Raw genomic sequence first — 27,370 nt, 5'->3', positions numbered from 1 at the left:
ACGACTTAGCGACTAACACACACACGAGGGCAATGAGACACCATTGATGAGCTTTTCAAAGAAACAGGACTGATCAGATTTCCATCCCGAGCTTTCCCCTGCAAGATCCTTGATGGCAGATACGAAGCCTGGATTTCAGGAGCCAAAGGAGATGAGGGAACCCTCAGATCTTTCAGAAGCACGTGTAGCCTTGTATCTCTGGAGACAGTGGGATTTCAAAGAGCATGTGACGCTCAGAGCAGATGACTGGTGAGTGGTGAGTTGCACCACTGGGCATGCCTCTATAGTGCAGATGAAGTGGGGCAACTCAACACCACAGGCCGCATCTGGCCTCTCGCTCCCTCTGCTCTGTCTGGCTGAGATCAAGGAGCAGGGCCTGGAGTCCCAACAATGACACCAGAAGGATGCTGGGGAGATCAGAGGGATACCCAGGTGACCCGGGCCCCTCCCAGGCCCCCTCCAGGCTGGCCACCACGCCCAGCTCCCAGCTGCAGTTGAGTGTGGCTCACAGCTGCCCCGTGTTCAGAGAGCTGCCCTCAGCCACACAGAAGCCACGGAGCCTGGGAGGTAACACCTCCCTCCTGCTTTCAATCTCAGTAGCCAGGAGCGAGGTCTCAGTCAGCCCAGCCTGTAATAAAATACCATCGACTGGGTGGCTTAAATGGCAGATGCTTATTTCTCACAGCTCTGGAGGCAAGAAGTCCGACATCAAGGTGCAGGTCCTGGTGACAGCCCCCTTCCTGGCTTGCAGGTGGCCACCTCCTTATTGTGTCCTCCTGTGGCCATAAAGCCACCAAGCCCCTCACAAAAGCCCACCTTCATCTAACCCTAATTGTCCCAAAGACTCCAACTTCAAACAGCATTTCACGGGGCTGGGGCTTCCACATGTGGATTTTAGGGGGACTCAACTCAGTCCACAGAATGGACCTGTCAGAACAGCCCTCCAGCCTCTAGGAGAAGCTCACCCTGCACTGTCACACGTGTTCCAGAACCCCATGGAGTCTGCCCAAAGCTGGTCTTGAGCGGAAATCACACTCCCATTCAGCATGTCCCTGCTCCATCCTCACGCCTCATTTCATGAACAGCTCTAATAAATCACTTGAAGCAAAATCTCCAACTCAGGTCTATATTTAGAGAAGCGCAGTCAAAGCATCAGGTTCTTCTACCATCAATCAATCAACTGACTCAGGCCAGGTTCGGACCGTGCCTGGCGTGGTGAGCTAGTGATAGCAGGGCACGGTGACCTGCAGGCCGGAGGCTGGGTGCTCATCCCTGCTCTGCACGTGACATCAGGCAAGTCGTCCAGCCTCACCGAGTCTTAGCTCCCTTGTCTGTATGCTGGCAACACCACTACCTCCATTGCATGACCCCCTATCAAAGCACTTGGAAAATAAAAAACCACTATTAATACACCGATAGCTACTCAGTTAGTGCTAGCAGAACCCTGAGTATGCAGATATTCAGTCCCTAACTTTAAGGGAGCCCCTACTTCCCTTCCTTCCCCTCATTATAGATTGAATTGCATCTCCCTAAAAGATCTGCTCAAGACTAATCTGAATGTGACCCTGTTTGGAGACAAGGTCTCTGCAAATGCAATCAAGTTAAGATGAGGTCATACTAGATTAGGAGCTTCCGTGGTGGCTCAGATGGTAAAGAATCCACCTGCAAAGCGGGAGACCTGGGTTCAACCCCTGGGTTGGGAAGATATCCTGGAGAAGGAAATGGCTACCCACTCCAGTACTCTTGCCTAGAGAATTCCATGGACAGAGGAGCCTGGTGGGCTACAGTTCATGAGGTCTCAAAGAGTCGGACACGACTGAGCACAGCACAGTGTTTAAGTTAACAGTATGCAATATGTTGATCTGATACATTTGCATAATGCAATACGATTACATCCCTGCATTAGCTAAGGCCTCTATAATGCCACAGAGTTATTTATCTTTTTATGGTGGAAACAATGGATGGACCTTGAGGGCATTATGCTGTCCTTTGGTTTTAAGCACTGTGCGTTCAATGGGTTGGTTAAAGATGGGGCTGTCCATAGTGACATATGAGTCAGTGTAGTTCCTAGAAAATACCAGTAGAGGGGAGCAGAGCCTCATTTTTGCCCCATCCACCCAGGAAGTTTATAGACAGTGGATGAATTCAGCTCTTCTTGAGGCTTCTACTCCTAGAGTGAGTGACACTCAGTTGTGTCCGACTCTGCAACCCCATGGACTGCAGCCTGTCAGGCTCCTTTGTCCATGGAATTCGCCTGGTCCAGGGATCAAACACCTGTCTCCTGCACTGCAGGCAGATTCTTTACCATCTGAGCCACCAGGGAAGCCTATTTTTAAGAGACATTCTACTCCTTGGGGACCCTCAGGTATTCCACTGGGACAAAGTCAGCTGCTCATCTTCCTCTCAGAGGAAAAAGCAAATCAAGTGAAACATACATTCCTTAAGAGCCCACTGGGTGTCAGGAACCTCACTTTAAAACAGTTTATATTTTACAGGGATATTTTTCAACTTTTACGTGGTATAGGCACAGTTCTTCAGAGCAGCTGAACCATTCTGGAGCCTGAGATAAATTTTTAAAAAATCCTTTCTATGATTAGTCTTCTAAGATACTAAGTCATAAAACTTTGTATAAGTTAATTAGTGATGAAGTCTAAGAAGTTTGACATAAGCCTTGGGGAGAGAATTCCTTCAAAGTTTCAGTCTCATTCTGGCCCAGTTCAGTATTGAATTTATCACAGCTTTATGGCTAGGTTGGGCTTCTCCAGTAGCTCAGCGGCAAAGAATCTGCCTGCAATACAGCAGGCCCAGGAGACGCGGGTTCCATCCCTGGGTCGGGAAGATCCCCTGGTGAAGGGCATGCAACCCACTCCAGTATGCTTGCCTGGGAAATCCCATGGACAGAGGAGCCTGGCTGGCGACAGTCCATGGGGTTGCAAAGAGTTGGACACAACTGAAGCAACTTAGCATACCCACCTAACACACATGGCTAAGTTACCCAACCAGCCAGCTGCATTTTCATTCCGTTTGAGCTGTATGTGTCTGAGCCACGTATTTCCTAAATGCTCCATTAGGAGGGCCAGACACCATGCTGCACCTCTTCAGCAGGCTCTATTATCCCTCTTTCTTATATTGTAGTATGAAGTATTTCAGAATTGCAAAAAGTATGGAGAATAACAGAACAGGACCAGAGCAGTAACCCTCAGGTTTAAGAAAGAAACACTGCAAATACGCAGAAAGCCCCAGGGATAAACACCGCATCTCTTCTCGTCCCTAAGATGTAACACTCTCCCAAACTGGGTGTTTATCATCAAGACTCTATTTTCCCACTGGAAAAGTTCGGGGAAGAACCAAGCATCCGTTCTCTGCTATGGTAATAAAGGGAACAGAACTGCAGGCTCCAAAGATCCAGAGCGAAAGGGGGTGGGGAACAAGGAAGTTGGAAACCTTTATTTTTCCCCATGGAAGGGATAAACCAATTGCATTGCCCATCATTGTTATACAAAAATCTGGAAATAATAGATCTGCAGGGTAGCAATAAATGAAAATTAAGAAGGCAACAGAAATAATCTAAATTTGAATTATTTTCCACCGTTATTAGGATGAAAACCATTTCAAAGTACAGTGTCTGGCTTCAGAGTAGGTTTAGTCCACCGGCCAGAGCCTGCCATAAAATTAAGGTGTTCAGCATCTTGTCTGCTCTACTGGCTCATGACAACACCTCTGAGGTCTTGGAGAAAACCAACGTACTCCCAGGGCGGCTCCAGCTCTGAGCTCCAGCGCACAGAAGGTGCTGAGAGCCTCGCCCTGCAGGGTGCAGTTTCTAAGGATGCCTACGGCGGGGAGAGGCTGGAGTGGGATGGGGCCAGGGGCCGAGGAGGAAGGTAGCATCACCGCAGCTCCCGCCGCGCCCCCGCGCCGCCCATCCCTCGCTCCCCTGACTCAGCGCTCCAGCCGGGTCCAGGTCGAGCGGAGCCGGCGAGGGAGCCCCAGCGCCACCTACCGACAACAATGAGGACCTCCCTCTCGATGTGGGCTTGGATGTAGATGCGGCCGCGGCGCTCCGTGTGGTCCGTGCCGCAGAGGCTGGGGACGTTCATCACGCAGCGCTTGTGGACGTTCATCATGCAGGCTGCGGGGACAGAGGCAGGGCGCGCGGCTCAGGCTGGTCCAGGCTGGACCCCTCCGGTTCCCCTCCTTCCCTCCGAGGCGGGCGGAGACCAGCCTGCCCTGCTCGGGTGTCACCCGAAGGGCTTGCTTCTCCAACTCCCCCTCTCCAAAACCCCGACACCCCAGGCCCTCATGGACAGAGGAGGCGGAAGGTGTCTGTCCTTCCCGGAAGGCTGAGGTACCTGGCACACCCGCAAAGGCTCTGAAGCCAGAGTCACCAACCCCAGTGACACGGGGGTGTCTAACATAGTGAGGAAAGGTGCGGGTGTGGTGGTCTTGGCCAACCAGAGAACACAGCAGCTCCCACTGAGGGCACAGCCCTGCAGGGTGCACGCCCAAAGTTGCCAAGATTTTCCCATTTTTCAGGAGTAAGCAGGAATCCTGACCTCTCCCGATTTTTAAATATTGATGATAGGCTGGGTTCCCTGGAAAGAGTCTGAGAATGGAAGTTGTGAGCAGGTTTACAGTGAGGGGCTCTGGGCCCACGAGGATGCCCTAAGGCTGACAAGAGGAGGGACTCGGGGGCTCAGAGGACCGTTCAGTGTTGTCCCAGACTGACACAAGAGGGCCAAGCCTTTGCCCCTGCATCTGCCAATCTGTGGTCATGAACCAGCCCTGGGAGGGGCATCATCTTGGAACCTGAGCTGAGCCCCCACAGTATCCACCATAACTAACTGCAAGAAAAAAACTTAAGACCCAGGGCAAGACGAATGGAATATGCAAACTGAATCTGACTGGCTGAAGTCTCCTATGTGACGTGATAAATATTGGCTCCCTGTCCACACTCCTGGAGTGCCCCTGTGCTTCTTTCAATGGGTGGCTGGTTTCCCCTAAGCCCCTCGGCTGCTCCAGGCTATGCCTGGAGTCCCATGTTCACTAGGAGTCCCTCATTCCAGTCTGAGAAGTCAGGAGAGGCTGGGTCACCCCACGGGGCATTTCAGGAGATTCCACAGGAGCTGGGGGCATGGCATCCCTTCTCATCCCACCCAACCTCCAGGAGGCAGGAGGCAGATTAAAAAAAACTGTAAATGAGTTGTGGGGAGAGAAGGTTGGCGGAAGGATGGAGAGCCCCCTGGAACCTGCATGCCCAAGTTCAGGGTCCTACGTCAGCACCAACTTGCTACCCCATCACCCAGGTATGAGCAAGGCCAATCCAGGCCCCAAGGACAGCCTTGAAGAATTGTGCCCTAAATAAATGGTTATTGTTGGTTATTGTTACTCAGCATCACGCCGGGGGTACCCAGCCCACCCAGGACTTGGGAGAATGTGCTGCAGACTTGGGCCCCAAACCATAAGGAAGCAGCTGGGGCAGCAGAGGCTCCTTGAGGGCACATGTACTTACTGTCACATTTCATCCCCTGGTGGATAAGTCCATAGAGCAATGACCCGCAGTGGTCACAAAACGTGGGGCTGGAGTATGTGTGGATCTTGAACTTGTGTTTGCTCCGGGGGTCCTGAGGGCCAAAGAAACAACAAGAGAGGTTGGTGTCAGTGTGGCATGCCAAGGTTTCACACTGCACTCAGCATCATTGGAGAACACGCTGAGAACTGCGCTTGGCCCCCAGCATCCATCATACCTGCTGGGACCATCGCAGGAACGCTGTACCCAAACACCAGGCTGGATAAACAGTCACTGAAGAATGAATGAATGAATGACTAAGACAGCTGATGGCTCCCATTCTCACCCAGCACACATACTCACTGTGCCTGGAAGCACTCCATCGGAGAACCCAACCTACTGACTCCTGCCAGCAGCAAGGACTGCAGAGATAGCAAACAAAACTCCAGACGAACGAAGTAGAAGGGTCCCCTTGTCTACTTCTCTCTCCTTTATCTTCCGAGCAACTTCTGAATTATCTAAAACCCAAGGCCTGAAACCTCCCCACTTAGAGGCCATTTGCTAGGACCTCTTCATCTAAAGTCTTCCCTTGTAGCTCAGTTGGTAAAGAATCTGCCTACAATGCAAGGACACCCAGGTTCAATTCCTGGGTCAGGAAGATCCCCTGGAGAAGGAAATGGCAACCCACTCCAGTATTCTTGCCTGGAGAATCCCATAGACAGAGGAGCCTGGCAGGCTACAGTCCATGGGGTCGCAAGAGTCAGACACGACTTGGCAGCTAAACCACCACCACCATCATCTACAGGACAGAGTTCAAAGTCCAGTGAATACTCTGCAGACTGTGGCATGGACTACTAGCTTTCCACCAATACCCAGTCTTCCTTTCAATAAGAGAACCCTTGAGTTGCAGCAGAGCTCATGGCTGTCCAACTATAGACCGCATTTCCCAGTCTCCCTTGCAACTTGGCATGTGCATGTGATTGAGTTCTCACCAATGGGATGTATGTGTTTCAGTCATTCCTTTAAAAGAAAGGTGTACATCTTTCCAGGCTTCCCTGGTGGCTCAGATGGTAAAGAATCTGTCTGCAATGTGGGAGACCTGGGTTCAATCCCTGGGTTGGGAAGATCCTCTGGAGAAGGAAATGGCAACCCACTCCAGTATTCTTGCCTGGAGAATCCCCATGGACAGAGAAGCCTGGCAGGCTACTCTGTGACATGGTGTCACAGAGTCATACACGACTGAACGACTAAGCACATACATCCTCCCAGGATTCGCAGGTGGCATTACTGGTAAAGAACCCACCTGCCAATGTAGGAGATGTAAGAGATGTGGGTTCGACCCCTGGGTCAGGAAGATCCCCTGGAGGAGGGCATAGCAACCCACTCCAGCATTCCTGCCTAGAGAATCCCATGACAGAGGAGCCTGGTGGGCTACTGTGCATAGGGTTGCAAAGAATCAGACACAACTGAAGTGACTTAGCACCCTGCATGGTACAGCCTCCTAGGCCCCTTCTTCCCTTCCCGCTGGCCGGAAGATGGTGGAAGTGGAAGTGACCACCTTGGACCCACTGGCCCTGTACTTTGTCCCTTTAGACAGACATCTGAGAGAAAACCTACCTTCTGTCTTATTCAAGTCACTATATTTGCGGGTTATCTGTTACAGTGGCTCACACTGTTCCCTAACTAACTAACGTGCCCTTCCTAACCTGGCAGTGCAGTGCAGAAGTTAAAGGCACAGACTTGGGAACATAAACCACCTGGGTTCTTCTTAGATGCATAATTTTGAGCAAGATATTTAATTTCTTTGTGCTTCACTTCCCTTGTCTGGACAATGAGGAGACTGATAGTGCTGTAAGCTTACAGGACCATTGGGAATAATAAATGAATTAACCTATGGAGAGAGCTTCGAACCGCCCGGCACACAGTAAGCAGTGAAAGCTTTTGCATTATTATTATTACATCGCCCATGTGATCCCAACGATGCCTCCAACACACATTACATTTTCTGTACCCAGGACTGGTTCATACTCCCAAACATGCCATGCCCTTCATGACTCTCTGGCTCCACATGATGTCTGTCTCCTTCAAGAGATGCTCTAATTTAAAAAACAAAAGTCATCTTCTCTTTCCCAACCCAGCCTGCAAGTTGCTTCCTCCATGAAAGAGTATATTGCAGAAGAGAAGACAAGGGCCCCAGGTTCCAACCCAAGGCTGATCTGACATTCTAGCCTTTGTTGTAAGCCACCTATCTCTTCCCTAATCCATTCATTCATCCATTCACATATATTTATTGATGCAAGTGCCTTTCCAAAACACATTCTAATAGAGACAGAAAATGAACAAATAAGGAAACAGACACAATAAGTAGAAATTATTTTATGTGCTATAAAAATAATGAGCATTTCTCCTTAGGAACCTGTTATTTTCAAAATGTAAAAATAATCTTTATACCTTCTAGGGTGGCTAACATTTTAGAAAACTGATACTGACAATACCAAGTGCTGATGTGGAGAGAACCTAATTGGAACCCTCCTGCAACACAGGGGGAATGCAAAACGGTAGAGTCTCTTTGGAAAGTGGCATGGCAGTTTCTTATAAAGGTAAACATCCCCTTATCATATATGACATAGTATTCCCACTCCTAGGTGTGAAATGAATACATGCTGCTGCTGCTAAGTCGCTTCAGTAGTGTCCGACTCTGTGCGGCCCCACAGACGGCAGCCCACCAGGCTCCCCCGTCCCTGGGATTCTCCAGGCAAGAACACTGGAGTCGGTTGCCATTTCCTTCTCCAATGCATGAAAGTGAAAAGTGAAAGTGAAGTTGCTCAGTCGTGTCTGACTCTTAGTGACCCCATGGACTGCAGCCTATCAGGCTCCTCTGTCCATGTGACTTTCCAGGCAAGAGTACTGGAGTGGGGATGAATACAGGAATCCACAGAAAAACCTGAAAGTTTACAATCACCTTATTTATAATATCCAAAGTCTGGAAACAAGCTAAGTACTCAACATTTACCATGTGAATCGATAAACTACGTGTGGTGTATCCACACAACTGAATACTTCTTAGCAGTAAGAAGGAATGAACTACTGATACAGGTAACCTTTCTGAATCTCAGAAGCATTAGGGTAAGATAACGATGTCAAATACATGCTGTTTAATTCTGTTTAAATGACATTCTAGAAAAGGCAAAACTAAAAGAAAAGAAAAGGCATAACTATGGGGACAGAAAACAGATGGGTGGTTAAGAAGGATCAGAGGAGGAAAGGGAATTGATAACAAGTGGACAGAATGTGGGAACTTTTATGGGGTGACTGGAATAAGCTATATTATCAACCATGTGAATGTTACTGTACATATGTTTTAAAAATTGAATTTTGCTGCATGAAAACTCTGTTTCAACAAGTCTGCCTAAAATATCCTCCATCCCTGAAGGCTTTTGTTGGCCTTCATCTTCTTAATGAGCTACAGTGTTTCCTTCCTGATTTTCCAAACCTCTGTGGTCACGTCAAGCGGGTGAAGGGGTGACCCTTGCATAGCCCTGAACAGCCCAGGTGAAGAGGCAGGGTCAGCTCTGCTCTGGCTGTGGGACCTGCAGAGCTCCAGGATTCAGAAGGACCCCAGCCACCACCTCTCCTGCTCGAGGACTGAGCTGCTACCCCAGTAACAGCATCAGGGCTTGAAAGCAAAAAACAAAAACTACAGGCTCCCTGTTGATGGCTTAGCCAGCCATGTTTCCATCCTTGGGCAACGAGACTAAAAAAAAAGAAAAAAAAAAAAAATCAGGTTCCTGGAAACAGTCCCAGTGCTCTGTGCCATAAAATGCTTCCCACTGCCCGCCCCGTGTGAATCCACCTTAAAAGGTGAGAAATGAACACCTCAAACCCACCCGTTCTTGACCCGCATTGGCCTGAAGGGGGAGCTCAAGGCTTCTCTCACTCCCCTGGCTGGCTCAACTCTGCAACTCCATAGACTGTATCCCGCCAGGCTCCTCTGTCTATGAAATTTTCCAGGCAAGAACACTGGAGCAAGTTGCCATTTCCTACTCCAGGGAATCTTCCGGATCCAGGGACCGAACCCGAATCTCCAGGGTCTCCTGCACTGGCAGTCGGATTCTTTACCACTGTGCCACCTGGGCCTCTAAGGAAGATGAGAGCCAGTCTGGTTGATCAAATTCCAGGACGCTGACTGGCCCAACCTCAGTGGGTGGAACTTTCCTAGGCCCTAAAGCCACGGGCACCTTTGAGTGGTGGTTCCATCCTCGGTCCCATGGTCTCACCCTAAGAAGGGTGGGCATGACTGGCCTGGACCAACTCCACTCCAAGTCCTGGGGCAAGTTCTCTCTCTCCTCTTGGTTCCTGTGCTCCCTTCTGGGTTCCCTGGTATGTTAACCTTTTTGAGCCAAGAATTAGCTTTGAGGATATTTTAACTGCTTGAACTGTGGTGCTGGAGAAGACTCTTGCAAGTCCCTTGGACTGCAAGGAGATCCAAGCAGTCCATCCTAAAGGAGACCAGTCCTGGGTGTTCTTTGGAAGGACTGATGCTGAAGCTGAAACTCCAGTACTTTGGCCACATCATGCAAAGAGTTGACTCATTGGAAAAGACTCTGATGCTGGGAGGGATTGGGGGCAGGAGGAGAAGGGGACGACAGAGGATGAGATGGCTGGATGGCATCACCGACTCGATGCACATGAGTTTGAGTGAACTCCGGGAGTTGGTGATGGACAGGGAGGCCTGGCGTGCTGCGATTCATGGCGTCGCAAAGAGTCGGACACGACTGAGTGACTAAACTGACTGACTGAGGCCTGCCTCAATAGAAAGGAGTCCCCAAGGGCCTCATGAGCTCTACTTAGAGATCGGAGGCAAAACTCCACTAAGAATAAAGTTGCTCTTTGCTGGCATTGCACTTTCCTCCATGCCTATATCTTAGTGGGGAATCTCAGGGGAGAAGACCTCAAGCATTCCTAACCAGACACTGCCAACGGGAAGAGCAGAAACCACAGCACAGCCTTCAGGCAGGGTCCTGGTTCAAGATTACCTCTAACCAGATTAAAGGAGTGTATGCCCTGCACACCCTAATCCTATCAGCAACCCCATCCTTAAACCATCGCTATAAAACTCCTCACCAAACTGTCCTGGGTGGGGACACACAGTTTCAGGGGCAGGAACCTGCTTTGCCCTGGCAAAGCAATGAAGCTATTCTTTTCTACTTCACCCAAAACCCTGTCTCCATGGTTCAATCCAGCACTGGTGCACAGAAGCCGAGCTCCCCGCATCACTATCAGTAAAACATAATTAGTGGGAAGCTGCTATATAACGGGGAGCCCAGATTGGTGCTCTGTGATGACCTAGAGGTGTGAGATGGGGGGTGGGAGGGAGCCTCAAGCGGGAGGGGATATATACATATAGTTGTGACTGATTTGCACTGCAGTACAGCAGAAACCAACACAACATTGTAAAGCAATTATCCTCCAATTAAAAATTTTACAAAAAACAGAAACCCCTCTCCATCTTAGCAAGTCTCTTTCGCAGCAGGAGGTGCCAAGATGCACAAAGAAAGGGAAGGAAGAAGAAAACACAGTGATTGCGAGCTGTCCATATGCCCAGTGACAGCCATGTGGAAGGTGTTACTCATGCTGATTTCAGTGACGATGAAAGGAGCCCAGTCTAGAGAGGACCTTCTCCAAGGTCAACCAAACGGCCCCTGGAGGGCTGGGACTCACCCCACATCTGCCTGGCTCCAAAGTGGGAATACAGCAGGGTATTCTCTCTTTCCTCTGCAACCCCCAACTACATTAACGCCTCATCCTTCAGGTCCGGCTAAAATAGCACTTCCTTTTTGCTTTCCTTTGTTCATTCACCCAGTAAATGTATTCTGAGAGCAAGGTTCTTCCCAGGCATTGAGGGTACAACTGTGAGCAAAGGAGACAATACCTCCTCTGGTGGAACTTATGTTTTAATGGCAGAGAGAAAGCAAAAGAAAATAACTGCCATGCCCCTCACCTCTTTGGGCTTCCCAGGTGGCTCAGATGGTAAAGAATCTGCCTACAGGGGGGCACCTGGGTTTGATCCCTGGGTTGGGAAGATCCCCTGGACAAGGGCACAGCAACCCCACTCCAGTATTCTTGCCTGGACAATTCCATGGACAGAGGAGCCTGGCGGGCTACAGTCCATGGGGTTGCAAAGAGTCAGATAGACTGTCTAACACTCACCCCTATCTTTCCCATCACAGTATTTATACCACTGCGTTGTAGCTGTGTGTTTAACTGCATCTCTCTCATGCTTAGCTGCATGCAACATGAGGCAATTTTGCTCTCCATGATATCCCAGAGCATATATTGTACTTAGCATACAGAAGGTGCTTGATAAATACTTAATGAGTGAGAGTCAACATTTATTGAGTGTTTAATTCATGCCAGGAGCCACTTGCAGGGAGTTATCAGACATTAACTCATTGAATCGTCATAACACCTCTATGAAGTCTGTACTGCTTACTGCCCCCATTTTACAGATGAGGAAACTGAGGGACCGAGAGGTATAGTGACTTGCCCAGGGCTGCCCAGCCATTGCCAGCACTGCATGGCACACAGTAGGTGGCACATAGTGAGAGGTCCGTGAGCTGTGATGGCAGCAGTGGGCCGCAGTCACTGCTATGAAGCACAAAGAGGCCCTAGACGATGCACATGACCTGGACAGTCCTGTGCAAGATGAATTACACCAGACAGGAGAAAGAAAGGCCACTCAGGCAGGATGCAGAGGAAAATCTGTTTCTCTGTGGTTTATTTAGAGGCTGATGGAGGCTCCTCCAATCTCATTCCCTTGCCTTCTCTTTCAGGAGGGCTAAGGCTTGTAAATACCAACTCCACCCATCCCCACTCCCACCCCCGACACCCGCTCTCATCTCTTAGACGACCCAGAAAACAGGTCATCTCCGGATTGATTTCTGGTCCCTTCCCTCCTTCCACTTGGGAGAGCTTGGAACAAAGCCACACGCCCACAGCTGGGGTCCTTAGGACCTTCAAGGAGGATCATTCAGGGTGCCTGTCTATGTCTGCCCAGGCCCAAGGGGCAGGTCTGCACCTGGAGATGACCCTCCCCCAAAACCAGACACAGATGACCGGTGGAGAGGTGGATGCTCAGTTCAAGTGTCAGAGGACGGGCCGTCAGGACATGTAGAGCCGTAGGGCAGAGGTGGTGATTACTGACAGCAGGCTCCAGGGAGAAAGGAACAAAGGCTTCATGACCCCAGGGATGGAGCTCCTGGTTGCAGTCTCCTAGGGGCCTGGAATTCTGCCCTCCAGTTCCATCTGACTCTCCTGTGTCCTCTAAAATTTATCCTTTGTACTTAAGCCAACCTAAGCAGGCATCTGCTACCTGCACTGGGAGGAGGGGCGGGGGTGGAATAATTGTCAAGATATTTACAATCACTTTGGCTCAAGTACTGCCCACTGACGATCAGAATGGACTGCAGGGCCTAGATCAGAATGGACTGCAGGGCCTAGCTACGCTGGGAGTTAACCCTTTAGTTGCCAGATCATGACAAGGTAGGGTGGGGAGGAGCTGCCAGGGAAAGAAGTGGTTGGGTGGCAGGTGGGAGGGGGAGGTTCCAACGGCCCAGTGGCTATTCACCAACCAGCAGGTAAATACTTCATCATTTTCACAACTGGTCCAGTCGTGCTGGTGGATACAGGTTAAATGGCAGCCCTGCCTTTAGCTGAAATACATTCCTTTCCCAGCCTCTGAGGCTGTGACTATTGACCAGGATGAGGTCAGGGATCCACGTGGCCTCTAAGTCAGAACTCTCCCCCCAGGTCTGTCTGGATCCCAGTCAAAGACGCAATGCCCAGCCCTGCCTCCATCCCTCCCCGACCTTGTTCTACAGTTGGTTTCCCCAGCCCAGCCCTTTGTACCTATAGCCCAACCCCATTCCTGGCCCGGGTCCTTCTTCATGTTCAGAGGTTACCATCTGGATGCCAAAGGCCACACTAAGTTTACAAACAGGCGGTATTTGGCCCATATGGAGCGTCTTAAAAATATTTTTAAAATCCTGAAATGTCAGAAAAAAATGCAGATTTCTGGTTCCTTTTGAAAACTCACAAGTTGGGGCAACACTGGACACATATTCCTCTGGGCGGAGCAGCGATGGCACCTTTAGATAAAGCATAAGCTTTCTAATTCTCCACAGTTCCCATCATTCTCTATTGTCTCACACCTTGCCTGCTTCACTCTCTTCCCTTCCCCACCTGGCCCCTGTAGGAATCTGGGTTTGTGACTTTTGCCAGACTCCCCATCCTCTCTCCCTAGGAGTCCACTGACTGGGGTCCTCTCTCCCTAGGAGTCCACTGACTGGGGTCCTTTCTTCCTAGGTGTCACTGGCTGGGGTCCAACCACATGTGGACATAACCTCATACTCCTGAATGATGAGTTCATGCAGTTCAGTGCCAAGAGCTTTCAGAAATGGGCTTGAAATTTTTGTATCCCTCCCGCAGCATCACCTCTTGACCTCTAGTCATCTCTCCCACCTGATCCTCTCTCCCATCCCTAAGCAATCAGGTTCTCACAGGATCCTGGCATGATGCCTCTACCCACTGTTTCACGGCGTTGAGCTCTATCATGCTTCATACTAGGCACACTTGGATTTCCAAGTTTTCTTCCACGTCTGATCCTCATGCAAGACATTGTCAAATAACAAGAATAAAATGATTATCGACTACTGTGACTCTCACTGCCACCATGAACTCAGCACTCTTCCAAGCACTGTGCTAAGGGTTCCATATCACATCATTATTGTTGTTGTTGTTTAGTAGCTAAGTCCTGTCTGACTCTTTGTGACCCCATGGACTGCAGCCTACCAGGCTCCTCTGTCCATTGTCCCAAGCAAGAATACTGGAGTCAGTTGCCACTTCTTTCTCCAGGGGATCTTCCTGACCCAGGGATCGAACCCGTGTCTTTTATGTCTCCTACACCGGTAGGCAGGTTCTTTACCACTAGCACCACCTGGATATCATATCATTAAACCCTCATAAAGACCAATGACATAGGAGTTATAATCCTGGTATTCCAGGTGACCAAACTGAGGCTTAGAGAAGGAACTTTTCCGAGGTCACAAAGCAAGAAAGAAGAAGAGACAGGACTGCAATCACATTTGTCAGGTTCCAAATATGCAGGTAGCAGAGTGGGGACACCTGAGTGTCAACTGGCTGCTCCTCAGCCTTCCCAGAGGGCCTCCAACCCAATAGGGGGTTACAGCTGATGACACCCCTCATTCCACACAAATGTGGCACCAGCCACCGTCAGGTCACTCGGAGCTCCCCACCCCCACCCCCAAACCAGAGTCTTCACTGTGAACACCTACTCCCCAGGACCAAAGGACAGGCCCATCCCAGCTCAGCATCTTCCACTCATCACCTGCCTCCAGGCTCATGCAGCTAAGGATGAAGGAAGCACAGATCAGGGGGAAAAAAGAACTTTAAATCTCTAAATCACAACCTAAAATAGCCTCTCTCAGCCTGAATGGGCTGTATGGCTTTGTGCACAGGTGGGCTGAAATTCGGCTGAGCTGAGGCAAAGCTGCAGGAATACGGAAGCTGCGCTGAAACACCAAGGTCATGAGAGCACGCACCGCAGCGTCAGTCAGAGGAGAAAGTCAGGGCAGCCTATAAATTCAGACTGTGTCGTCCCTGGCCCTTCACAGGCCACAGAAGCCTCGAAGGTATGTTTCCCAGGAGGTAGACAGGCAAGGCGAACCTGGAGACCCCAGCTGGAAATAGGGTCAGAAGAAAAGGAAGCTTGCAAGCCTGGGCTCTGGAGTTAACCGTGAGGCCTCAGGCAAGTTACTTGAGCACTCTGCGTCTCTGCTTCCTTGTCCATAAAGCGCAGATAAACACAGTACCCACCTCATCGACTGGATGTGACGGCTAAAGCTCCCAGCATGCGCCTTGCATGAAGGACGTACAGGCTCTGGAGTGTATTATTCCAAAGAGAAAAGATAATCACGGTAACACCTCCCGAACTTCAGTCTTGAGCTGTCATATTTTTGCATGCCTACATTCTACCAATAAAATTATTAATTCATACTTGGTGCTGTTTTTTCACTCAGAATGCCACTTTCACCTATTTTAAAACCTATTTTAACCTATTTTAAAATAAAACTAAGAGTGTGAACTTGTGGGATCGGTGTGCAAGTTATGTTTTTTTCTAACACACCTTAAAAATGAAATAGACAACCCTTACAATGAAATTTTAAGATGTTCATCCCACCGGACTGCATTAACAAGCTGTAGAAACACAGACATACATATGTGCAGTGAGTAAGCCGATCAGCATTACCCTGTGGGGGCAAATGGGCATGTATATCAAAAGTCCAAATACTTCTCCCGTTTTGACCCAGCTGTCCCACTTCTGGGACTTGATCCTGGAGATAAACCCACATACATAGGAAATTTTATACACACACGGTTGTTCACTGCAGCATCGTTTATGATAGTGAAAGATTTTAAATGAGCCAAATGTCATAGGGATGGAGATACTCAAATCTTACTGCAGTTACACAATGGACTACCATTCAGGATGAAAATGAAGCTTTCTGCACTAACGTGGAGAAAATCTTAAGAGTGTATTTTTAAGAGAAGTCGAAAAAGAAAAATAAAAGCAGAACCCAAGGTGCAGAACTATGCTGCAGGCAACCTTTGGGTTGAGAAAGTGAGGTAGGATAAGAAAGTGTATTTTAAATTACTCAGGTCTGCAAAAGCAAATGCGAGAAGGAGAGGCTGCAAGAGAAGTTAATAAAAAAGTGTTTCTTTAGGAAGGCAGGAGGGAACAAAGTGGAAAGGAATACAACTTTTCCTTATATAGCTCTGTAGAGTTTTGATGGCACTCCACTCCAGTACTCTTGCCTGGAAAATCCCATGGATGGAGGAGCCTGGTCGGCTGCAGTCCATGGGGTCCCTAGGAGTCGGACACGACTGAGCGATTTCACTTTTCACTTTCACACATCAGAGAAGGAAATGGCACCCCACTCCAGTGTTCTTGCCTGGAGAATCCCAGGGACAGGGGAGCCTGGTAGGCTGCCGTCTATGGGGTCGCACAGAGTCGGACATGACTGAAGCAACTTAGCAGCAGCAGCAGCAGCAGAGTTTTGATGACAATAGAATATTTTCATGTTTATCTGGGCATCACGAAACTCCCACCGCACGTACCAGCCTGCCGGGTAACCCAACAGCATCGCCATGTCCCAAACTGCAGACAAAATGCTGAGAATTCCCGAGAGACAAAGAGGCAGGGGAACCTTAATTAGGACGATGTGGACTGAGATTCTGTGCACATGAAATGCGTAGAATGTTAGAAGCTGTAATTACACAGTTGGAAGGGGGACACTGTAATTTGGAGAAGATCTTTCATTGTGTTCCGGGAGAGCAGAGTGAATCGTGCTGATGAGCTGTATAGATGCTCCGGTGCCTGCGGGAGGCTGTGATACCCACGGCTGCTACGACCCCCACCCCTTGGGCAAATAAGTAATTGTTCCATTTAAAGACAAGCTTCCGCTGTGTCAACTTCAGTAGGATTTTAAATATGATTTCCTGGGTTACAATCTGCACTGGAGCCAGTGTCAACATCAGGGGTTAATTAATAGCCACATTCAAATTTAAGACACAGCTCTTGCAGTTATTAGCTTCCAGACTACAGGGCAAATTATTTAACCCTTTCAAGTCTTAGTTTCTACATCTAAAAACTGGATAATAATAATAATTACTGCCTAAGTTGATGGGAGAGCTCAATGCATTACTGCCTGAAAACTGCTTAACGGTCACTGGTGGAAGTAAATATTTTTAAATGTTCACTGTTATCATTCATTTTCTGTCCACAGCCTTTGCCCATGTTTAAATTCAAGTTTGCTTCTTTCTAAATGATTAGTAACAAGCTTCCTATACAATGTAAAGAACATTACCCACTCACCCATGATATACACAGTAAACATTTTCCCAGTTTTTCACTTGCCTTTTAAATTTTGTTGATCTTTCTTTCAACATCTAACACCGCAAGTGTGTCTGCGTGTGTGCCTGTGTGTTTTAATATTTATTTTTATGTTATTTATTTGGCTGTGTTGGGTCTTAGCCTGCAGCACGTGGAATCTTTAGTTGCGGCATGCAAACCCTTGGTTGAGGCATGTGGGATCCAGTTCCCTGACCAGGGATCCAAGCTGGGCCTTCTCCATTATGAGCACAGAGCCTCAGCCACTAGACCGCCAGGGAAGCCCACATGTGAGTGTGCACGCTCAGTTGTGTCCAACTCTTTGAGACCCCGTGGACTGTAGCTCACCGGGTTCCTCTGTCCATGGGATGTCCCAGGCAAGAATACTGGAGTGGGTTACCATTTCCTTCTCCAGGGGATTTTCCTGACCTAGGAGTTGAACTCGCATCTCTTATGTCTCCTGTATTGGTAGGCAGGTTCTTTACTACAAGCGCCACCTGGCAATGATCCACTTACTCACCAAGTGTTTGTTGAGTGCCTGGTATGTGTCAGAAGCTGGATGAACAAAATCAAACACAGGGTCTGCAGGACCCTGACGGGCTGCCAGCCTAGCTGGGAGGTGACAGTAAAAAGGTACAAACAAATGCACACTTCTGAGTGCCGTGCAGGAGAAGCTCGGGGTGCTTAAAGAGTTAATGGTGAGGGATTCCGTCACCAGATCTGGGAGGCTTCCCCGAGGAGGTGAAGTCCGAGCTAACATCTGAAGGACAGAGGGTGGAACCTGGACTTGGGGCACTTGACAGGGCTCTGCAGACACCCTGCTATTCAGATGCAGACACCCTGCTTCAACACAGGCAGGCCGGGCTGATACACTCCTCTGCCCCCTGCCTGGCTCCAAGCTCTGCCTCAGCCCCCATCCCCTGTCTTCAATTCAAATCCCTCAGCCGTGAGACCCCGGCCCCCATAAGAGAGGACTTAGTAGAGATCTCGTGAGCCAGATTCTCAAGGTAGATGGTCCGAATTCTGTCCCAGCTCTGTTACTTCCCAGTCATGCGGCCTTGAGCAAGTTCCTCAAGCTAAATGAGCCTCAGTTTTCTCACCTGTCAAATGGGGAGACGCTACAGCAGGATGACACACACTGTGAGGCTGGGCTTCCGGGCTGAATCCCAGACTTAACGACTTCTCGTGTGACTTGGTGCAGATTACCTAACGTTGCTGTGCTTCCACCTCCTCATTTTCTAAAAGGTATTTATTTATTTGGCTGTGCTGGGTCTTAATTGTGGCACGTGGGGTCTTAGATCTTCGTTGCACATGCAGGATCTTTGTGGCATGAGAACTCTTAGTCGGGGCATGTGGGATCTAGTTCCCTGACCAGGGATTGAACCTGGGCCCCCTGCACTGGGAGTGCAGAGTCCTAGCCATTGGACCATCAGGGAAGTCCCACCTCATTTTTAAAGTAGAAACAATAATAATAGCATTAAATGTTCATAGGATCATGAGATGCTATTGAGTTAATTTTTGTAAAAAGCTCAGCACGGTGCTTGGCAATTAGTAAACACTCTATGTGGGTAGAATATAATAAATAAACAAATGTTTTGGCTTTTAGATTTGTGAACATTCATGAAATCATGATTATACTGTGCTTATCAGCACAGTGACCGGCAGACAGCGTGCACTTGATCGATGTCAACTTAAAGACTTCACCTGTGATCTTGGCCAAGTCACTTCCATGCTCTGGTCTCAGTTCCTCCTTGAAAAAACAAGGAAGTTGAGCTGGGTATTCCCCAAGGGCCCTTCGAGTTCTTACACTCTGCCTTCCAGGCTGTTCACACAGCTCTGCCCTGCCTCTTCCTGTGAATTCACTGCTCAGAGTATACAGTAGCCTTTCAGGGACCAGACACACTGCCACAGATCACACCCTTGTTTTATAAATAAATCCTCCATCAACCACAAAACATGCACACCCAGCCTCTCCCCTAGCTTCCCCTTCCCCCCACAGCACCATCAGCAAACAAAGGGAGGGGCATCCCGCTCCCTGCTGTGTGCAGGTCACCCAAACGCAGGACCAGGACACGAGGTTACTGAGGTTACTTAACTTAAAAGATGCTGTCAGCTTGATTCCTAGACTCACAGCACCATGCCAGCTTCCTGACAGCTTCCTCTGCCACAGAAGCCCTGGGCACCCCCACGCCTGCCTTTCAGAAGAGCAGAAAGAACTCTTACGTAGAAGGACATGCAGGACGTGGCTGAAGCAAACGTCTGCCAGGCCACCATCAGCACCTGGGACTCTGGACAGCACAAGCCTGTGTAGGTTCTGATCCTAACGACTCTAACTCTGGGCACTAGAAGCATGGATCCTAAACCAATAGATCCATACAGACAAGGAACCTAACTGAAGAAGACAAGTCCTGTGCACACCAACTGATTACCCTGTCACCAAGAGCATCACTGGGACACCTGTCAGCAGTTACTAAAGAGCTCTCATGTGCTATGTGCTGTCCCGGGGGGAGCTGTCCAACAGCAGATGCTGACCCCACCTCAAGGGCTCTCTAGATTCCAGTGAGGGATAACCATCATCATCACCATGATCACCATTACAGTAAGAGCTAACATATGCCAAACACTGTTCCAAGAGCTCTGTGCGTGTGGGGTAGGTTGCTTCAGTCGTGTCCAACTCTGTGCAACCCCATGACTGTAGCCCACCAGGCTTCTCTGTCCATGGGACACTCCAGGCAAGAATACTGGAGTGGGCTGTCATGCCCTCCTCCAGGGCATCTTCCCGACTTAGGGATCAACCCCATATCTTTTATGTCTCCTGCATTGGCAGGTGGTTTCTTTACCACTAGAGCCACCTGGGAAGCCCTCTAAGAGCTTTATATATAATTAATTTATTTGACCCTCACTGACCTTGTACAACAGGTTTATTATTCTCATTGTACAGGGGAAAAAACTGAGGCACAGAGAAGTTAAGTAACTTGTTCAAGGTCATGCAGCTAGGCTCTTGGTCATCATATAAATAAATGACCCTATGATGTGTGACAGTAAGGAGAGGTATGCGGGGCTTTAGGAGTGCAAAACAGGCAGAAGTGACCTGGTCAGGGAGGCCAGGGAGGGCTTCCCTAAGGAGCTGAGCTGTGGCCTAGAGGATGAGTCCAAGTCAATCAGGGTTCTTAAGCCTCAAAGCACATTAAAATCAACTGAGAGGCTTTGAGTCAATAAAGTCTGACTTCATTCGTCTGCAATGGGCCCAGGCACCAGCATTCAGTTTTAAAGCTCTGCAGATGATTCAAACATGCAACCAGAACTGAGACTCCCTGAGTTCAAGGGGAAGAGCAAGGCACGTGCCTTGTGGGGGAAGAGCTGTTGGGAAGGATGGGAGACTGAAAGAAGGAAGCTCAGTCTCGGGTGAGGAGAGAGGAGTCAGGAAGAGGCTACAGGGATGGATGGGGCCACAGCATGCAGGGCCTGGGAGCAGGGCAACCATATCCTTCATGTCCCAGAGGGGACCCTTGTGAGAACAGTGGGAACAGCAGGGGCACACGCTCCTTAGGATCCCAAGGCAACAGAATAAGCAGGTGTGTATACGGGCCAGTGTGACAAAGAAGGACGTATGAAGATCCTGCTTATGGACCGTCAGAGAATCAACAGTGCCTCTAAAACCGTGGGAAGCCACTGACGTGTTTTCAGCAAGAACGATGACAAGATCACACCCGGTTTTTGGAAAGATGACTCCGCAGCAATGCGGAAATGACAGGCTGATGAGACAGAGAGGAAGCGGGGCGTCGGGACAAGAGGCAGCTGGTCCAGGGAGAGTGGGTGGGGCCTGGACGAAGGTCCTGTCTGTGCGGATGGACAGAACTGTCTGTGGGGGGTGCACCTCGTTTTGTTTTCTTACACTGCAGAAGAGCTTCTTACACATTGAAGGTTTGTGGCAACCCTGCATCTAGCAAGTCCATCGGCGCCATTTTTCCAACAGCATTTGCTCACTTTCTGTCTCTGTCACATTTTGATAAGTCTCACGATATTTCAGACCCTCAACCCACAAAAAAAGATTACAGCCCGCTGAAGGCTCCCATGATAGCATTTTTTAGCAATAACATATTTTAAAATTAAGATATATACACTGTTTCTTAATTTCTATTTTGGCGGGGGGTGCTACCCTGGTGGCTCAGATGATAAAGATCTGCCTGCAATGAGGGAGACCTTGGTTCAATCCCTGGGTTGGGACGATCCCCTGGAGAAGGGCATGGCAACCCACTGCAGTATTCTTGCCTGAAGAATCCCATAGACAGAGGAGCCTGGCAGGCTACAGTCCATGAGATCGCAAAGAGTCAGACACGACTGGGCAACTAACACTTTCACTTTCACTTCATTGTTTTTTAGACATAATACTACTGCATACTTAAAAGGAATACCATAGAGTATGAACATAACTTCTACATTCAGTGGGAAATCAAAAAATCCATGTGATATTTGCATTACTGGTGGTCTGGAACTTAACCCACGGTATCTCCAAGATACACCTGTAAATGTCAGGTTTGATTATTATTTAGGAGGTACAAAGCGATGGACAGAATATGAGGGTGGGGAAAGTCTAGGAACACAGAAGAGGCCCCAAGAATTGACCCACGGTCAGGAGAATTTTGGAGATTCAGTCAAGAGGTGAAGAGAATCAAAGGCAGAGAGTTGCAACAGGAAGGCTGAGATGCAGAATCACAGGAGAGTCAGAACCAATGGGCTGAGTTTGAAAGCAATCAGGTCCAAGATTCTGAGTCAAACAAACACTTACATAACACACAAGGCACTGTTTTAAGCTCTTTGCATGAACCAACTTATTTCACCCAACATCCCCACCCAGTAGACAGATTATTGTCCTCATCTTGAAAATGAAGAAACTGGGGCACAGAGCAGTTAAGTGGCTTATCCAGAGTCACGCAGCCAGTAAGCAGCAGAGCCAAGATTTGAACCCAGGCAGGCTGGCTCCAGAGTCCATACTTTCAAACAACAAGCAAGACCAGAAACCTGAACCTGAACATTTTACTCTACTCTCACCTCCAAACTACTGCTGAAAGTACCAGAAGGAATTGTTTAAAAATAGAATCTATTTCAGCCCAGAAAATCAGGGAAAGGTGCCAAGTAAAAGACAAAAGGTCTTGAAATGTTTCTCAATATATAGAAAAGGTGAGGCTTGAATTGAGGGAAAGGCATCCTAGCCCAGGTCTTCCTATTAAAAAAGGATTAAGAATGGCAAGGTCTGATGCAGGGTGGGGGGTAACTGAGCAAATATAGAAAGTTGAATTGAATCCTCGCCGAGCAGTCCCTGGCAGCAGCAGGCCCTTAATAAATATACGGAATGATGAATGATTCTCCCTGAAGACTGCATGTAGGAGAAGCAAGTGGCTGCCAGATAACTCCCCCCATACATTGCACCCCAACCCCGCCGCAGATCCCACGGGACACGGAGAGTTCAAGTACAGCAGGGGGACACTGCAGCAGCAGTTTCCTTAACCAGGGTGACCATATTTTTCCTTCTCCCTTCATTGACTAGGCTGGGGACATGAGACATGACTTTCCACTGACAGTTCCCAGCTTCAGAAGTTATAAACTGGTGGTAGACAGAATGAGGACTTCACTGCTTAATAACCTGTCTGCCAATGCAGGAGACATGGGTTTGATCCCTGGTCTATAAGATCCCATGTAAAAGGAAATGGCAACCCACTCCAGTATTCTTGCCTAGAGAAATCCATGGACACAGGGGCCTGGGGGTGTGGCGAGGTGGGCAGGGACTACAGTCCATGGGGTCACAAAGAGTTGGACACAACTTAGCAACTGAACAACAAAATGTACAGAATGAAATCCAGTCCAAACATGTTTTTTAAATGCACCATATATGTCGTTCTCGAATTATCTGTCAGCACCCACATTTAGGGGATTCAGATGTCTCTTTTAAAAATTGAAAAACCTGGATCTTGGTTGTTTAAAGAACAGGAATTAAAAAATTCGTTTCAGACAGAGTACACACACTCTAGATGCAATGTCCCTGTTATCACACACTTGACTCATTTACTTAACCTGCCCAGTGCTGGCTGGCTTTGAAGCCAGACATCCTGATGAATGCATGCACCTTTTCAAAGTCACGTGGCCACAAACAAAACACCAAGGAAGGCAGCCAGACACAAGAGAGGCTCTCTCCATGTGTACAGAGTTCAAAGCAGGCACTCTCCTTCTATAGTGGCTGCACTATTCTGCATTTCCACCAAGAGTGAGCAAGGGTTTCTCTACACCCTCACCAACACTTATCTTTGGAGTTTGTTTTGATAATAGCCAGCCTGTCAGGTGTGAGGTCTCACTGAGGGTTTGATTTGAATTTTCTGATGAATGCTGAACATCTTTTCAGATACCAGTTACCCACCTGTATGTCTTCAGATAAATGTCTACTCAAGTCCTAGGCCCATTTAGAGACTTCTCAAAAAGAGAAATACTATATGATCCAGCCATTCCAGTTATGGGTATTTATCCAAAAATAACTGAAATCAGGATCTTAGAGAGACTTTACAACTCCTGTGTTCACTGCAGCATTATTCGCAACGGTGAGGAAGCAAACTGAATGCATACACACAGATGAATGGATGAAGAAGACACAGTATATACATACAGGGGGCTCTTAGTCATGCTTAAAAAGGAACGATACACTGCAACATGGGACAATATGGATACACTTTGAGGACATTATGTCAAGTGAAATAAACCAGACACAGAAAGACAAATATAACAGAAAGACTATATAATTCCAATCACACCAAATTCACAGAATCAAAGAGTGGAATGATGGGTCCTGGAAGCTGGGGTGGGGGAAACAGAATTACTAATCAATGTTTCAGTTAAGCAAGATGAGTGAGCTCTAGAGATCTGCCCACCACTGTCTACAGTCAACAATACAGGATAGTACACTTAAGAGTATATTAAGAGGAGGGCTTCCATGGTGGTTTAGTGATTAAAAAAAAAAAACAACAACACCCACCTGCCTATGCAGGACACAGGTTCAATCCCTGATCCTGGAAGATCCCATATGCCATGGAGCAACTGAGCCCATGCACCACAGCTACTGAGCCTGTGCTCTAGAGGCTGTGCTCCACAGCAAGAGAAGCCGCCACAATGAGAAGCCCGAGGATCACAGCTGGAGAGTAGCGCCCACTCATCCTAGCTAGAGAAAAGCCCAAGCAGCACAACCAAAAATAAATAAATAAATAAAATTATTTTTTTAAGTGTATTAAGAGTGACTTCCTTGGTGGTCCAGTGGTTAAGACTTCACCTTCCAACACAGGGGGTGCAGGTTCCATCCCTGGTCAGGGAGCTAACATCCCCCAGGCCTCTGGGCCAAAAAAAACAGAACAGAAAAACAATAGAAGCAATACTGTAACAAATTCAACAAAGAGGGTAGGTCAGATGTTTTGTTCTCTCCACAATAAAATGAAATAAAAGAAAATAAAACTAAATAGCTCAATAAAAGAAAGCAAGCAAGCAAACGGCTGTTGGCCTGGGTAGTGGTTACCCTGATGGAAGGGGATGGAGATGTAGGGATGATAAGGGTACACAGGAGGGCTTCTGGGGTTCTGGTTACAGAGAAATGTTCACTGTGTGAAAATTCACCAAGATGGACCCTTTCCTGTACAAGAAGCAGTTTGCAAAAACCGTGTGACCAACCCAGACTAAAAGCAGCACCTCTGAATCCAGATTCTAAATTCTTGGAAGAGGGGGTCTGATGGGTCCAGTTTGGGGCAAGTGTACTTGTGTAGCTGGACCCAGCGGAACCCAGGCTATGAGGTCAGACAGTTTCTGGGGGCGCAGATGTGGGAAGGCAGTTCTGGAGAAAAGAGCTGTCTGTTTCAGTTAGCTTTTCCAGGTGAATGGGGCTGAAGTAACGAGGCAGCCTGGGGTGCGGGGTAAGAACAGGAGCTGGGCCAGACTGCCTGGGTGTGAATCCTGGCTCAGCTACTCGCTGGTCATGGGACCCTGGGCAAGTCCCTCAGTCTCTTCAGAGCCTCAGTTTCCTTATCTGTAAAATGGGGCTGACAACAATGGGACTCACCTCCTAGAGTGAAACGAAGAATAAAGAAAGATTCTACGGAAAGTGCTTAAAACAGAGTCTTATCTATGAATGCTAGCTCTTGGATACTACTATTTAAATAAAATATTGCTACTCAGACATCCCAGGAGTCCAGACCACTGGAGCTGGAGGCAGAGCCTTTCTGACTCCAGGACCAGCGCCTTTCACGTGAGAGATGTCTCTTTCTGGGTCATCTACCTTTGAATGCTCTATTTCCCCCTCCGTCTGCAGTCTCCACAGGCTGAGGTCTTCTGGGAAATTGCCTTTATCAGTCTCTGAGGCCGGTCTTGCCCCTTAACCAGGAGAAGTCAAAATAATTCATAAGACAAGACATGCCTGCCTCATTTAGTTCCAGCACCTCTGATCTTCGTGCACCAGAGAAACAGCTCTTTCCCTTCTCCAGACACTGCATACTGGGGTCGTGCTTCTTCATCCACAGCACGAAGCTCTGTCTTTGTGACAGTGAGGGGACAGAGGGCTGTGGAGAAGCAATTCACTCTGACCTTTACATGCGGGTTCCGCACTGCAGATGCCATCAGCCGCAAGCGGCAAATGGGAGAAGAATTGGGCAGAATGCATTTCACCAACAAAAGAATTGCATTTCACCACATTACCATCATTTTCATTAGACTTTCCCCCTCAACCAGCTCACGGGAGGTGCCTTTGTGTGTCCATTTTGTGGCAAGCAAGATGGACGCATGCCATGCCAAAAATAAGGCTCAGTTCAGTTCAGTTCAGTCGCTCAGCTATCTCCGACTCTTTGCGACCCCATGGACTGCAGCATGCCAGGCTTTCCTGTGATGGACAGGGAAGCTTACTCAAACTCATGTCCATTGAGTCGGTGATGCCATCCAACCATCTCATCCTGTGTGATCCCCTTCTCCTCCCACCTTCAATCTTTCCCAGCATCAGGGTCTTTTCCAATCTTAAACTCACATCCTAAGATTCGAAGGGGCCGCTGGCGGTAGCCATATTAACTCCCGCTTACTATTTGCCAGGCACGGTGAGAAACCCTCAACATGGATTAACTCATTTAACCCTTGCCTGAACCTTGTTAGGAGGATGCTATTTTATCCTCTTCTTACCGATGAGAAAACCAAAGCAGAGAAGTTACATACCTAGCCCAAGATTATTTATTCAGCTAGTTAGTGGCAAACCTTGAATTCAAACCCCACCATTCTGGTTTTAGAACCACTCTGAGATAGGACCTTTTGCTGGTTTCCAAACTTGACTCCCCAGGAGAATTACCCAAAGGACTTCAAAATACAGATCCCCAGACCCTTGTCTGTATCTCTTTAGCTGAGATCTGTTCTGAGTGGGCTACCCAAATAATCCTTAAGCATTCAACCTGTCTGTATTCTGCAAAGAAGCATTGAGAAATTGTAGTGGACATGTGTGGTTTTGACCTGCAAATATCTCTGCCTCAGTGATGAGGTATAAGTGTCTCAATTCTCCTTCAAAAAGCCACCCACCCACACTGTATTTAGTTCCCTAAAGAGGGAAGACTTTAAAAGCCCAAGAAAAGGGCTGGTTAAGTAACTTAAGCTTCAGAGAATAATGTTTCTTCTTCTGGAATTTGAATTTAGGGCCAAAGCAACACAAATACCAAAATCAGATACAACTGATTTGGTTGTCTAGGGAGGTTTCCTCCAGTTCTCTAAAGTACATTATACCCTTTTCAATAAATCTCACTATGCTTGTGTATGCTCCGTGGTTCAGTGGTATCCAGCTCTTTGCAAACCCCTGGCCTATAGCCTGCGAGACTCCTTTGTTCATGGGATTTTCCAGG

The 27,370-nt window shown here is 48.3% G+C and overlaps 1 protein-coding gene and 1 non-coding gene across 4 annotated transcripts in view; both read right to left on the bottom strand.

Annotated features, from left to right (window-relative positions):
- PRKCB (protein kinase C beta) overlaps positions 1 to 27,370 on the bottom strand; it is a 375,130-nt gene that overhangs the window by 170,581 nt on the left and 177,179 nt on the right. For all 3 annotated transcript variants that reach the window (XM_061401446.1, XM_061401448.1, XM_061401449.1), the window contains 2 exons: positions 5,510 to 5,621; positions 4,001 to 4,129 (listed from right to left, as the gene is read on the bottom strand). In XM_061401446.1, coding sequence (XP_061257430.1) covers positions 4,001 to 4,129; positions 5,510 to 5,621 — 241 coding nt within the window. The remainder of the gene's footprint in view (positions 1 to 4,000; positions 4,130 to 5,509; positions 5,622 to 27,370) is intronic.
- On the bottom strand, positions 18,838 to 18,910 carry TRNAG-CCC (transfer RNA glycine (anticodon CCC)). Its single transcript has one exon. It is a non-coding gene; the product is annotated as a tRNA-Gly (tRNA).

This window comes from Bos javanicus, chromosome 25, assembly GCF_032452875.1.
Source record: "Bos javanicus breed banteng chromosome 25, ARS-OSU_banteng_1.0, whole genome shotgun sequence".
NCBI classification, from domain to species: domain Eukaryota; kingdom Metazoa; phylum Chordata; class Mammalia; order Artiodactyla; family Bovidae; genus Bos; species Bos javanicus.
Note: the sequence above shows the minus strand (reverse complement) of the source record. Positions and strands in the feature narration are given on the sequence as shown.